This window comes from Eulemur rufifrons, chromosome 16, assembly GCF_041146395.1.
Source record: "Eulemur rufifrons isolate Redbay chromosome 16, OSU_ERuf_1, whole genome shotgun sequence".
NCBI classification, from domain to species: Eukaryota; Metazoa; Chordata; class Mammalia; order Primates; family Lemuridae; genus Eulemur; species Eulemur rufifrons.
Window position 1 is genome coordinate 79,567,596 of NC_090998.1, and position 14,832 is coordinate 79,582,427.

Sequence of the window (14,832 nt, forward strand, 5' to 3'; positions counted from 1 at the left end):
TGGGCATCCTCCCATACACCTAAGTGAGCTGTGGGTCTTGGATACTTCTCATCCCAAGTCTTCTCCTTGGTAATAACTTCCCTGGGCAGGTACAATATGCTCAGTTATTGACACTGGGAACCAAAAAAAACAAAAAAAATAGTGCTGCTCTTCTCTGAGTCTGGAGGGGGGCAGTAGTCAGGGAAGAAAAGCTACATTTATTTAACACTTTAGGTGCCGCATCCATTTGGAACAGGTCTTTTCTGATTTGTAGCAGTGAATTTTGTAGACATAGAAAAATAGTTTGGGGATGTCCTACTGATTTTTTTTTTGTTTAAATTGTGTAAGTTTTATCTGACTAAGGAGATGGCTAAACACCAAGTAAGAAGCACAGTGGCTGGACATTCTCTACCTCTAGCCAAGACACAATGTAGACAAGGAAAGATTAGAATCATCTAGATATGTATTGAGGAGGTGTTGAGAGAGTTTGGCTGAGACTTGTTCCTGTTCCCATTTGCAATTTCACATCTCTGACTTTGAAACTTGAGGAGGTCCTCTCATTTCCACTGCCAGGGAAGTTCTGAATCCTTGGATCACAGGATGCCCAAATCTCCATCAGTCTGGTCTATTTGGACGGAGAAAATATTCAGAGTAGATGATTATCTTTCTGCCATCAAACAATCCGGACAACTAGTCCTGTGGACCAGCCAGCAACGAACCCAAACCTCATTCCTGGAGCAGGAAGAGGTGACACTCACTGTACCTGGCACCTGGTAGCTAGAGGATGATACTCACGGTTCGGGTGTGTACATGGGCTTTGATCCATGTCTGATGTACTGTGTACAGTGGAAGACTCGGAAGGCCAGGCCACCCAAGAAATCCCGAGAGGAAAGCAGGCCAGCCACAGGTCGGAGGCGGAAACCAGTGCAAGCTGGGAAGCAAAGGAAAAAGAAAACTCAAGGCCCACGACAGCACAGCCAGAGAGGTCTGAAGACCTTCAGGCAGGGAAGAAAGTACACGCAGCTACCAAGGAACATGCCAAGTAGACCTGGCTTCAAATCTCTGCCCCGTTACTTCCTAGCTGTGTGATTTAGATCAAGTAAATTCACATTTCTGAGCCTTAGTTTTCTTATCTGCAAATATGGATAGATACTTCTTAGGGATATTTCACTAATCAAAAGAGAAAGAGCTAATAACTATAAAGTGCTTAGCACAGAGCCTAGCACATTGGAAACACCCAATAAATTTAGCTTTCATTACTGTTTGTTAGGGTGGAATGCTTATTCCTTACTTCTCTTGTTTCCAGAGTAGGAAGGGATTTTCACTCCATTTTCCAGAAGGGAAGAGCATGAAAGGAACCCTTCTTGCTTCTTACTGCACCTCACACAGTCCACCCCATAAGGAGCAGTGACTTGTCTGGTTGGAGCATTTGGAAAGAGGAAATGAATATTCTCAATTTAACCCTTTCTGTACTGCTCTTTCTCTCCTGATTGCCCACAGAGGAGCACATTCTGGTCTGCTCTTGGGGGCCCCCCACCCAGACAATGCATGTACCTCCTGAGCTACTCAGATTCTGCTCTTGGCTATACAATGGACTATGCTTTGTAAATTGGCAGGTAAGTTTACCTAATCAAGGAGCAAAATATTAGGAAGTCCATTTGGCTACACATCTACACCATATTCTCTACATAGGTTTTTTGTTTTTTTTTTTTTTTTTGCTGACATTTTGATCACCATCTCTGTGGTTCCTACATTTGTCTCTCAATTTGTTCCAAACTTCAAAGGAGAATAATAATAATAGTTAACACTATATATTACTTGCCATATGTCAGACACTGTTCTAAGCACTTTATGAATACTACTAATCCTCACATTAACCCTATGAGGTAAACGTTCTTATTATGCCCACTTTACAGATGGAGAAGCTGAGACGCAGAGAGGTTAAAGCTCTGGTTCAAGATCACAGCCATAGGTAGTGTGGCTTTAGAGCCTGTTCTCTTAGTTACTATTATACGACTTTCCAACTTGCAGTATTACTGTTTTATTATTCTCATTATTGGCCATGGCAACAGCGGTAATCAGCTAAAGAATATCTTTAGGATCCCTTGGGTCTCCCCTCATGTTCTGTGTGTCTTTGGGCTGAAACACACTCTGCTTGGATTCTCACATGTTTCTTTATCTGAGAAGCAAAGATAAATGAAAAGGACCCGAAAGGTCATCTAGCCCACCCCCAATATACCCAAATATATCCCAGCTACAACCTCTCTCCCTGCTATGTATTTTCTCTGGCTAACTGGCCTGGCGTTGTCCATCTCTGCACAGCTCTGTACATAGAAAATTCTTTAGTTCTATAACCTGTGGTCTGTCTCCCTACTTTTTCTCATTCTACCTGACACATAGTAGGTGTTCAATATACGTCAGTTGATTGTTTTATTTTTGCAGAATTAACACCTTCCTGGCATAAAAGAAAACATTAATCACCCCTGGACATGCTGTGCAGAGGCCCACCACCCAGGTAATGCATGAGCCTCCTGAGTTACTCAGATTCCAATTCGGTCCAAATTCACAGAGCACCTACTGTGTATGCAGCACCGTGCTGGGTGCTTTCATATGTGACATCGTATTTCATTCCCATAATTTCCCTATGAGAAAAGCTAGAGTTGACACAGTCTCCATTTGACAGATGACAAAACTGAGGCAAGTTCATCCAGCTAGAGGGGATCAAAGACAGGATTCATACCAGATGCACAAACTCAGAACTCAGGGCCCTTGGTACTGCCCCCACAAATAACTCATTTCTTAGACATCACACTGCAGTTATCTAGGAGAACCCTCACTGGGAACCAAGGGATTGAAGTGTGAAAGAAAATACTTTCATATGTATACAGCCAAATCCACACCGGATGTCTTTGCTTGGATGAAAGTGAACTAACAAGAAAATACTTTTCATATGTATACAGCCAAATCCACACCTGATGTCTTTGCTTGGAGGGAAGGCATAGCACAGTGAAATTCAGTTCTTTCTGGGAGAATCAACCTACACACATCCCACAAGCACACATGCCCATACTCACCTCTGTGTATGGTTTTTCCTCTTCCCTTTCCTCTGCCCTAGCCCTCCCCTACTTCCTACTAGGCCCCTGGCCCTGATGTGCACTTACACTGCAGGAATTGAGAAACATCTTCCAGCTGGGGAATGTTATCTTCGTGGAAGCCGCAGTACTTTTCCAGAAGTGGAAAAATGTGATTGTGCTCGTAGCAAGCATGGGTTTTGTACAAAGACTTCAGAGTCCTGAACACTGTACCCCATGTTTTCTTTTCTTCTTCCGTGTATTCCACTCGAGGGATGGGCTGCCCACTAGAATACAAGCACAACATATGAGTCCCCAGCAGGGCAGGGGCAGAGCAGAGGACACAGGTAAGGCTAACAGAGAGAGTGGGGGTTCAGAGTCTGTGAGCTGCAGCCACTGACTATAGTGGATTTCAGAAGTTATTTGACAGAGGACAATTTCACTTCTTGATACTGGAAACACCGTTTTGGAAAGAGTGATTTTGGTTAAGCAGTGCTACAAGCCTTACAACTGCATTGAGGATTTGCTCTTACTTTGGGAAATCACTTGGCTTTTCTGTTCTAATTCATGTTACCTCGTGTGGAAATTCACTTACCTTCAGGGGCCAGGCAGGTAACATAAAGGCATACAGTACCAGGTGTAAGGCAAGGAGAGTGAGGGCTGAGACAATCAGAGAAGAATGCATTCTCTTTCTAAACAAAGACATCTAAGTTCAGTGGAAGCAACATAGTGTTTTGTATTATTTCAACTAAAGCAATTATACCTGTGAGCTAAACTGGATTTCATACGTGGGCCATGAGTTTGAGACCCCTTTGTTTAGTGGGCACGTACTTATTGGATTTGATATTTCTGCTCCTGGGAAGTTATAAGGGTATTTAAATACCTGCTAAGATTACACAATGTATACATATATCAAAATATCATGTTGTACACCATAAATACATATAATTTTTATTTGTCAATTAAAAAATAAATACATTCTAGATCAAAGGTAATAAATAAATATTGGAGCAAAGAGGGGATCAATCAATCAATAAATAAATCCACACTAAATTATATGATACTATGATACCTTATACCTTATCTGCACGGAGCTAACTCACACTGAGCTTGTTAAAGTACATACCCTGCCTCATGGATCCTTAATCTTTTGCAGAAGGGAAGGCCCAGGTACCTGGATTCTAATAAATTCCCCAGGTGACTCTGATGCAAACTATATTTTAGTAGCCATTAGTTTGAAAGGTCATTTTGTAAACTACTTAAGAATGAGTTGTGCTCTGAATGGCAACAACAAATGAAAACCAAACAAAGCCTGACTTCAAAGGCCAGTGACTATTCCCTGGGCTGGAGGTCTGTTTCCTTAACAGGGGACACAGAGTCTGGGACAAAGTGAAACTGTTTACCTCAGAATTATAGATCATTATCGGGCTCCAAAGTAGGTCTCTCCTATCCTTTCAGAGTTGTAGCTCATCCAAGGACACTAAAGCAAACTCTTTTCTATTTTCTACGGAAAGGTGGCAGGGATCAGGGAGAAAAGACAGATTTTTCCTTAAGAACTGAAGGCAGGGCAAGCTCAGAAGGGCCCTATGGTAGCCAGAAGGGATGACAGTGAAAAACATATCACGTAAGTCTTTGTCTAAGAAAACAGCACCATTTCAGGGCTAAGCACTGAGGGAAGAGAAGAACAGAGAGAGACGGCTCAATGCTTGGTCCTAGCTGAGTGATCTCATGCAATTTAGTAAACCTCTCTGAGCCTCAGTCTGTGCAGCTGTTACATGGGCTAATAATAAATAACTATTTGTAGGGTGTGGATGAAGTTCAAGGAAATACTACATATAAAGGACTTCCCATTGGAACTGACAAATAATAATCACTGGATAATTGATCATTATCATCATTACTGATTCTCATTTAAAAGAGAAAGGCATCTGCTCTTCTGCAGAAAATTTTGAGAGATGGTAACATCCTGGACCAAGATTCCCCCTGGTTGACATTTGCTGTTCTAGGGACCCAATATCTGTTCCCTCTTCTTGCAGGAAGGCACCTTTCTCCCCTCTCAGCCTGTGAGGTTCAGGTGAGAAGAAACCCCTACCTTCAGAGGGGGGCATGTGACCAGACTATGCCAAGCGGAGTGTCTCAGTTCCCTGGCCACAGTGGCTGCCTGAGAGATGGGCCCATCACCTAATCAGAGCCAGTGAGACTCAATGACAGCACTTTGGATAACTTTCTTGGAAAGAGACAGAACCTCTAATCGAGTTGAGGTGTCAGCCTAGAGGTGCCGGGGTCCCTCTCCAAGAGATGAGGCCAATGCTTGAGAGCAAGGCCAAAGCAGAGGACACTAGAGCCAGAGGTGGGGAGCCCTGGGGCTGCCTGTGCCTAAACCATCTCCTTAAACTCTTCATTTATAGGAGCCATGAAGTCCCCCTTTTTATTTGAACTGACTTGCAGCTGAAAGATACAAACTTCTATGATCCATTTCATTCCTAGATATAAAACTTAAATGCCCCATCCCCATCCCCGTAATATAATCAAAACCTGCTGCAGCTGCCTTTTAGATGGGTCTGGACACAATTCCTGGCTCTGCTTTCAATTCACTACTTTGACTCTTCACTCTCACATCTTCTCTTGCATTCATTCATTCATTCAACAAGTATTTACTGAGCGCCCACTATGCTCTGTAGAGTAGTGAATAAAATAGTCAACTACTCCTGCCCTCATGGAGTTGAGGGGGGAAACAGAAAGCCTACATGATTCTGCTAGGTGGTAGTAAGTGCTATGGAGGGAAAAAAAGAGCAGGGTGGGGGGCAAAGGTATAAGGAGTATCAGGGAGGTTTCAGTTTTACATAGGGTGTGGAGAGCACCTGGCTGAGAAGATGACACCTGAGTAAAGATCGGAGGAGCTGAGGCCTCCTTGCTTCACTTTGGAGTCATCTTTTCAGTCTGCACATGCCTGTTTGAGGTTCTGACTGCACTTTCCTACAGTCTTCTCAGCACCACTCTCTGAAGTCTGGGGCAGTGATAGCCATATGCCTCTTGTGTACTTCCCGGGCAGCTCATCCTGACCCAGATATGTTAGTGCCCAGGAGCCCCTGCTTTCCTGGGAAAAGGTGAGAGAACCTGAATTCTAACTCTGCAACTTCCTAGCTGAGTGAGGCCTTGGACAAGTTTTAAAAAGCAAAATCACCGTAAAAACACACACAGACACATACACATAAGAATGTGAAAACATGACACTAACTAGGCCACATAAAGGTTATATGTTTATAGTATGAGAGTGGAAACAGGAAGGCAGAGTGTTGCCTTGTTTGACCTCGGCTAGAGACATGAGCCTCAGTAGAATCAAATTTTCCCTGCACTTTGCAGGTCCTGGAATGACAACGAAAGTAGACAGTGAGTATTGATTTTGGGGTCACAAACACACTTGAGCAAGTAGGCAAGTTCACAAATACAGGATCTGTGAATCATGAGGACCAACTTCACCAGATGCCAAGGAGAGAGGCAATTTCAAAGGAAGGGGTGGTAAACAGCATCGAAAGCTTGTAAGAGATGAGATAAGTGAGGTCTGACATAGGTTTTGAGTTTGAGGACAAGTTCAGCCCTTAACTAGTGACGTGACCCTGGGCATATCATTTAGCCATCTGGGACTGGTCTATCAAAGGTGGGAAATTGACTAGAAGACCTTTGATGTCTTTTTGAAATCCCAGCCATCTATGGATGGTTTTCATAACCAAGTTAACTGATTACCATCCAGGATTGTGAGGTATTCCACCAATTCCATTCTTCATTAGGTTTAACATTTTTATGGAAAGGAGGGTGAGGAGGATCATTTATACCCTGGAATATCAACAGCCCAGAAGTGAGGGAATGTGCCCCCCAAGCATCTCCTCCTTGATGTATGGAGAAGTGCAGTCTCCAGCCTCAGAGTCCCCAAACAATAACTTTGGAGGTACAGGACCTTGGAAAGTTCCTTAACCTTTTCAAGCTTTAGTTTAAAAAAAGAGGAGATGTTATCAAGACTAAACAAAATAATACACACAACGCATCTAGCAAAGCCCCAGGCACACAGCAAGGACATAATAAATATGATCTGTTATTAACAACTATCTGAAGGTCTCTTGCCTGTACCTGATGTGATGGTGTCCAATTGTCCATGCTGGGGCAAAGGTGGGGACAGGGGCCACCATTTTCAGTGATCCCTGCTCGGCCCAAGCTAAGGCCCAGATGGACCTAGATCTGTCCAAGGGCAGCACAGTTCTGGATCCTTCCAATACCAGGAGTCATTCAGAGAAGAAAATTTTCTCTATTTCTGTGGAGGTCTTCATGTTGAAGGTAACTTGGTATTCAGTATACCAGAGCCTCATCATCTCTGTTTCCCTGAGATTCTATCAAAGCTGTTAAAGCAGTGTTCCGAACAACTCTGAAGTTTCCTCTTGTGCTTGTCTTTCTTATTTCTGTAACTCAGGAGTGGCACTGTCCCCAAAACACTAAGTTTCCCATGGTAGCATTTCTGTAGTTCCTGAGTACTCCAAACAGCGCAACTATTCTCTTTCCAAACAATATATTTGATATTTGCATTTTCTTTTGGCTAAAACAGGGTAGGGGAGGAGCATAGAATCCCAGACAAAAAAAAACCAAACCCATCCTAAAATTGCCCTTCCCAGCTGGGTCAGACCAGATAAAAGTAGAACGCTGAAGCTTGGCTGGCCTGAAATCTCAAATGATTCATTATTTCTGCGAGGCAGCCAGCTCCTTCTTGAATGTAAATGATTCTCTTTTTCCTTCTTCCCTGTTTGATGTGGAGAAGACCAGAGGCTGTTTTATTCAGGACTGAGGCCTTTTATAATTATTTCAGACACCACTGCATAATTAGACAACAAAGCTGGGGAGAGAGCCGGGCCCCAGCACAGTGGGTAATTTTGTTTTGTCTAACGGCAATTTTTTAAAACACATGTTATCAAAGGGGGGGGAGGCAGGGTTTACACACACACACACATACACACACACACACACACACACACACACACGCAGAGAACGCAGGACTCTCCACGTCTGTATTTTCCAACCTCTACTGGTTGAAGGCAAGGGAGAGGTAGGCTAGCGGTGCGCTCTTCTCTCTTCCCCCCAACAAACACGGCAGACTTACTGGCGGTAGTTGTAGGCAATGTCAGCAAACTGCTTCCGTCTTTCTCGGTACACAGGATCTGTAAAACCCTAAAAGAAAAGAAACACCTGATTCCTCAAGACTTCGGAGGGAAAGGCCTGGCACCTTTATGAATGCCTTGCATGGGGACCCTCGAGCTGTGACAGTTCATGTCTCCTTCCTCAGTGCATGAGACAAGGCATGGCTCACATCATGAACTGAAGTGTCACCTTCAAGTCAGCATGAGCCTCCCTGCTGTGGGCTTCCAATGTGCAAATTGATGCACAGGTACACCCCAGTCTTAAAGAAATCTCATCTACAGCACATCTAACTTGTAAACTTGCTAAATTAGGCAAAGTTGTAAGATGAATGTCTGTGACGAAGATATACATATCCATTTAATTCCTGACCAATGAATGGTGTGTGTCTAGCACTGCCTCCTAACTTTTTGGTAGACAGACAGATATATGCTTACTGCTATTGCAATTTTTTAAAATTTCCATTTATTGAGTGCCTACTGTGTGCCAGTCTATGTATGCTAGGAACTTAATTTATTTATAACTCTCATAACAAACTTGTAAGGTACACCAGCATGGTCAGCCCCTCCTGCCCAGAAGAAACAGTGAGTCAGAGAACTGCAATCATAGTGAAGACGAGGCCAGGACTTGGGTCACCCAGTTCCCTGCTCTTTGGACCACATACACATACCAGTCATTATCGACCTTTATAACCGCAGCGGGGGCTCAACTAAGTGAGAAATTGTTCTTGGGATCTAAAACGGATGATAATGTTTCTCCCTGTGGCTGACTTGCAGACAGCCTTTTCCCAAGGATTTGTAAGCATCACATTTCCAGGCAAAGAGGCTAAGTGTGTCTTTGAGTGTTTGGGGTGGGGGTGGGAGCATCTCCCTGATTCAGAAGTGATCCCGATTAATTAAAAGAGCATTTTCAAAAAAAGCTGATTGCAAGACAAAAGACTGGTGTCATCACAGTAGAACTCTGCTCTGTTTCCTCCAGGCCTTTCCCAGTAAGCTATGCCACCACCCACCTCCGCAGCTTGCAGTTCCTCTGCTCTACCAACCCTCCAAACCAAGGACTTAATGAATCCCAAACAAAGGCTTGTATTATGGAGAGCAATATTTAAAGGAGTCTTTTAAAAAGAGAAATATTCCCTGATTTTTAGATAATGCTTTTTGTTTTGTTTGCTTAATTGGTTGAGTTTTTGCTTTTTGGTTTTTTATTATTTATTCATTTGTTTACATTTAGAAACAGAGTCTGTCTCTGTTGCCTGAGCTAGCGTGCAATGGCGTCATTATAACTCACTGCAACCTTAAACTCCTGGGCTCAAGACATCCTCCTGCCTCAGCCTCCCGAGTAGCTGAAACTACAGGTACATGCCACTGTACCTGGCTAATCTTTTCTATTTTTGGTAGAGAAGGGGTCTCACTGTTGCTGGTTTTGAATGCCTGACCTCAAGTAATCCTTCCGTCTTGGCCTCCCAGAGTGCTAGGATTACAGGCATGAGCCACCTCGCCTGACCTGTTTTTTGATTTTTTAAACAGGGTCTACCAGTAATTGCAAAGAAACAGAGGTCAATGTATATGATGTAATCTGAGATTCTGTAGCATAGAGTTTGGTACACAGAAGGAACTACAAACACTTGTTGAAAGAAAGAAGAAAGGAAGAAAGGGAGGAAAAGAGTTTTTTAGTTTGCTTCCTAGAATATATTTTGAAGAATAGAAAAATCCAAATGTTTCACATTGGAAAAGTAAAGTAAAATTATTACACTTTTTGTATTCCAAAGCTAACTTATAGGTAAATTAAGTGATTCTTCCATTTAGAGAAGATTCCATGCCATCGTTATTACAAAGTTTAACTCTATTGTTTTCCTTAGAGTACTGAATGGTTTTGAATAATTGATTATAGATAACAAAGCTTAGGAATCTGAGAACTTAAAGCTACTGTTGGCCCTCAATTTCACTGGGTGAAAATAAGTTGGTTTGAGATATGGTAAGAAAATTGGGCATCATGAATTGATTTCCAAGCAGCACTAAGACACCCTTCTAGAAACCTGTCTACTGGACTAAATGAAGAATATTTAGTTATCCACATCTCCATACTTATGATTCAAAATAAAACTTTAGTATTAGTCAAACATTAAGGTTTGATTATTACAGTCATCCTCACCTGCGAGTCTTATTCAATAGTCACTAGTAAATGGCTTTCTCCAGCTTCTAAGTATAAAATGTAGACTTTTGAACCTGTAAGATATCGTGGAGACCATCTACTTCTCTATTTTGACCCAGAAATGACAAAATGAAGCTCATAGGGCTATTTGCCCAGGGGCCTTTAGGTGCGGAACGAGCACCTCCATTAGGATTGTATAGTCACACCCAGGCTGGCAAGGCGAGATTTGAGGGTTGAAGCAGGAAACTAGGGAGCCAAAAGAATTCCTTTAATCAGATTTCCACTTCATCATGCTGCCTCTAGGAATGGGATGTTCACGACCATTTCTCACCACTTTTCAGCTTTATTGTTTAACTTTAATATGCCTTGTCTAGGTGGCTTAAAATCTTTTCCACTTATGAAAATTAGCAGCTTAATATAAAATTGTATATCCAGTAGACATCAACTATGTCAGAGGGAATATATAGATATATGAATGGAATGATGGAAGAAATACACCAAACTCTAATAGCTGCTACCTCTAGGAAGTGGGAAAAACAGATAACAGTAACTCTTTTATCCCTGTATACTATTTATGCTTTTGGAGTTTTCTACAGTAAGCATGAGTTTCTTTTATAATTACAAAAAAAGCAAAATAATACTAAAAATCCATCTCAAATCATTTTGGGCAAGTGGCAGAAGATAAGTAAGTACATTGAGACACATGAATATACACATATACAATTTACTGTGCAGATTTTCCATGTGGGAAGATTTCTAACCATGGCCCTTTCCAGCCCTAAGCTTCTGAGACATTCATTATCTGCCTGCAAGGGACCCCCACCAATCAGATTGCAGGGACTTCTGCTCTGTCAGTTACTGGTGGTCAGAGAGATCTGTGGCCTTGAAGCCCAGCCTCTTGGGGATTTGGCCTTGCATCCCTTGGGCTGCCAGATGACCACAGGTCCTCTGTGGTCACCACGTGGAGTGCATTCTGAATTAAGCTACACTTGGTGATGACTGATCGCCCTGTCTCAATTTAGACTAATAGCAGCAATTTTGGTAGCACTGCATGTAATTTATTTATAATCACCCTGTCTCAATTAAACTAATAGCAGCAATTTTGGTTGCACTGCATGCAACCAAGTATGTTTTGACAGGAAAATATATTGTTGGTGAAGGACTGGTGGGGAGAGGGGGCAGAGAGGAGGAGAGGATGGGAGAAAGCAGAGAGAATTCTACAGGATGCAAAGTTGTAACATCACCTGAAGCCTACATGCAACCCCTTTTCTTAATCTCAAGTTTTATGATTTGGGTATGTTGAAGAGTGTAAATTCTCGTAGGGGGTTTGGGGTAGAGGGTAACTACAGTCATGTATCACATAACAGCATTTCCTTAGGCAACAGACACATATAAGATGGTGGTCCCATAAGATTATATAGTAATACCATATTTTTACTGTACCTTTTCTATGTTTAGATACACAAATACCATTGTGTTTACAATTGCCTACAGTATTCAATACAGTAACATGCTCTACAGGTTTGTAGCCTAGGAGCAATAGGCTAGACCAGATAGCCTAGGTGTGCACCTCCTAGGTTTGTGTAAATACACTCTATGGTGTTCACACAATGATGAAATCACCTACTGACACATTTCTCAGACTATATCCCCGTTGTTAAGTAACACATGACTGTAAATGGACAAGTTCTAGACTGAGATATTTATTGCATCATTTAATTTTTTTTTCCTTTTGTTATTTCATCATTTCTTGATATCATAGCTGAGGTTAAATGTGGGTTTTAAATTCAGACAGACTGGGTTGGAATATTAACTTATTCATTCACTAGGAGCATGGCCTGGGATTGGTCAGTTTGCCTTTCAGAGCCTTAGCATCCTCATTAAGACTGTTAATCATACCCACTTCACAGTGTTGTGTGGATTAAATTAGGTGGTGTAGGTAGGGCATCAAGTAAAATTCTGAGCACAAAGTGGGCACTCAAAGAATCATGCATTTGTGCAAAATGGTGGGAAATCCAAAAGCTGAGTTGTCTGGCTCAGAACATAAAGAGGATATACTCTGGAATGGGTCATTGATCTCCATCACCCACTCCTGGGCTTTTTAAACAACACCTGCAGAATTCTTACTTCACTATTTATATTTCATCCAGGCCAATAACAAGAGGCCTTTTGCATTTCATACAGTCTCATGCCAACTGGGGGAAGGATAGTACATAGGAAACAAAAGGTTCAAACTGGTATTTATTACGTATCTGCCATTCCCATGCTGTAGACCTTAGGAGAGTACTGATTGTACTGTACCTCTTCCCCTTGCTCATGCCATGGCTGGCCAAGAAGGATTCTGGAAGGATTTGAGTACCTGATTGCCCAAGCCAGTAATCTGGGAGTCACTGTTTTACTTCTTTCCTCCTTTCTTCCTTCATATCTAGTTGTTAATTTCTGCCCAGTCTACCTTCCAAACATTGCAAATCCATCCTTCCAACTTCATTCTCTCTGCTACACCTCATTCAGACCACCACTATTTCTTGCCTGGACTCCAGGGGGCCTACTGTCCCTCCATTTCAGCTCAAGAAGACTTAGAAAATGCAAATCTGGTGAGGTCACCGCCTCCTCAAAAACCTTCAGTGGTTTCTCCTTACTTTTGGAGTAAAGTTCAAGACCCTTAAGGCAATCCACAAGGCTTTATGTGACCCGCCCTGCTTATGTGCCCCAGTCTATGCTGAGCCACATAGGGTGCTCCAGATTGCACTAGTCTCATTGTAGTTCTTTAAACATGCCATGCTCTTTCCCATATCAGGGCCTCCTTCATTCCCTGTGATTGGAAACCTCTTCCCCACCCTCACAGATCAGTAAGCTACTACCTATTCTTTCTGGTTTTGCTTAAATTGCACTTTTAGAGGCCTTCCTGGATTTTCCCAAAGCTTATTGGTTTCCCTCTATAACACACTCCCTCAGCAATCTGTATGTTTCTCCTTTTAAGTCAGTCATCACGCTTGTTAATCATGATTAAACTTAGGAACTGGCTTTTCAGTGCATAGCATACTCAGCATACCCCTGAGTAGGAGCTGTTAAGAAAAATTATGCAAAACCTAGGGAAAAAGGCAAGAAAAAATTACTGTGTGCCTTTTCAGTGTCATATCAGATCATTGTCTAATAAGCTTACTATATGCTCTATGGGGACATATATTTAACACTTGTTAAGGTCCAACCACTTCAAAGATCAGTAAGTTGCAAAATATTTATTTTATGATCAAATTGCAAATGATTTCTGTCTACCAGAAAGGATAACTCATGGCTTTATTGCTTTATGGGACAGTAATCATTTCTGCATCCATCTTACTGATCGTATTCCAGCATTCTATTTTCCAAAGACCGTTTATACTTTGGTCTGTTGTATCTTTGTCATTTTTCTGGTTCCCTCATTAATGAGTCACATGAATCTTTGACAGGTGTTTACTATATACTCGTATTACAGTTATGTTTTTAGCCTTTTGAAAATTATGCTTCGATAGAGCAACTTAGTCAGAGTGGAACCAGTCTTTGATGACTTACCTGGCTGATCCTTAGAATAAACTCTGACAGAGCCCTCAGGTGGAGAAGGTTGGGTGGGCAAGAAGACGAAGAAAAGAGAAAAGTATGAAAAATATAGCTCTGTTCTTGAGGAGTTTTCTGGAGAGTAGGGAAACTCAATGCTCACATCTTGGAAGATTAAGACCCAGTTTGAGAGACTTGGATCAAGAAGTAGAAATATACACAGAAGGACAGTTGTCTTGGCTGAAATTTTCTCCACCAGGAAGCCCTCTGGAGTGAAGATCTTCAGCCTAGACTCAAGTGAAGGTGCCCAGTAAACTAGAAAGTGGAGCATGGGGTTAGGGTGTGTGTGGCAGAGACTGCTAGTGCCCCCAAGGTCTGTCCTCCCTCCTTTTTTTTCAGAAGTCATTGCTAAACTGCTTTCCCCATCTCCTTTGCAGTTAGTAGTGGCCACGTGGCTGAGCTCCACTCAATGGAAATTGAGTGGAGGGATGTGACTCATCTCTAGACATGGCCCACAAAAGCCTCCCAGGAGCAATTTTCAGTCTTTCTTCTCCCACTCACAGGCAGAATGGAGAGGACTCCAGGGAATTGGAGGAGGGTGCAGCCATTAGTGCAAGGAGCCTTGATTTCTGAAAGACCATGTGGAGCAGTTTCCCTACTGGCCCACACTGGAAGTAAACTTTTATTGGGTTAGGTCATGGAGGTTGCTTGACAAGCAGTTAGCCTACCCTGGTTGCCAGAGGGTTCAACTCAGACCTCTTCCTTCCAGAAGTCCCCCCAACCATCCAGTCCACAGTGAACTTAGAACTGATAGCACGTGCTACCTGACTCATGAAACCCGGCATTTAATTATGTACCTTCGTGAGTTACGATTCAACTAACTATTACCCAAATTGTGTTCCATGGAACTCTACCATTCATG

General features: G+C 42.4%; 1 protein-coding gene across 1 annotated transcript in view; it reads right to left on the bottom strand.

Annotated features, from left to right (window-relative positions):
• Positions 1–14,832, bottom strand: part of PAH (phenylalanine hydroxylase) — a 62,553-nt gene that overhangs the window by 13,150 nt on the left and 34,571 nt on the right. The window contains exons 5-7 of the mRNA XM_069489962.1: positions 8,194–8,261; positions 3,141–3,337; positions 775–910 (exon numbers count right to left, since the gene is read on the bottom strand). Coding sequence (XP_069346063.1) covers positions 775–910; positions 3,141–3,337; positions 8,194–8,261 — 401 coding nt within the window. The remainder of the gene's footprint in view (positions 1–774; positions 911–3,140; positions 3,338–8,193; positions 8,262–14,832) is intronic.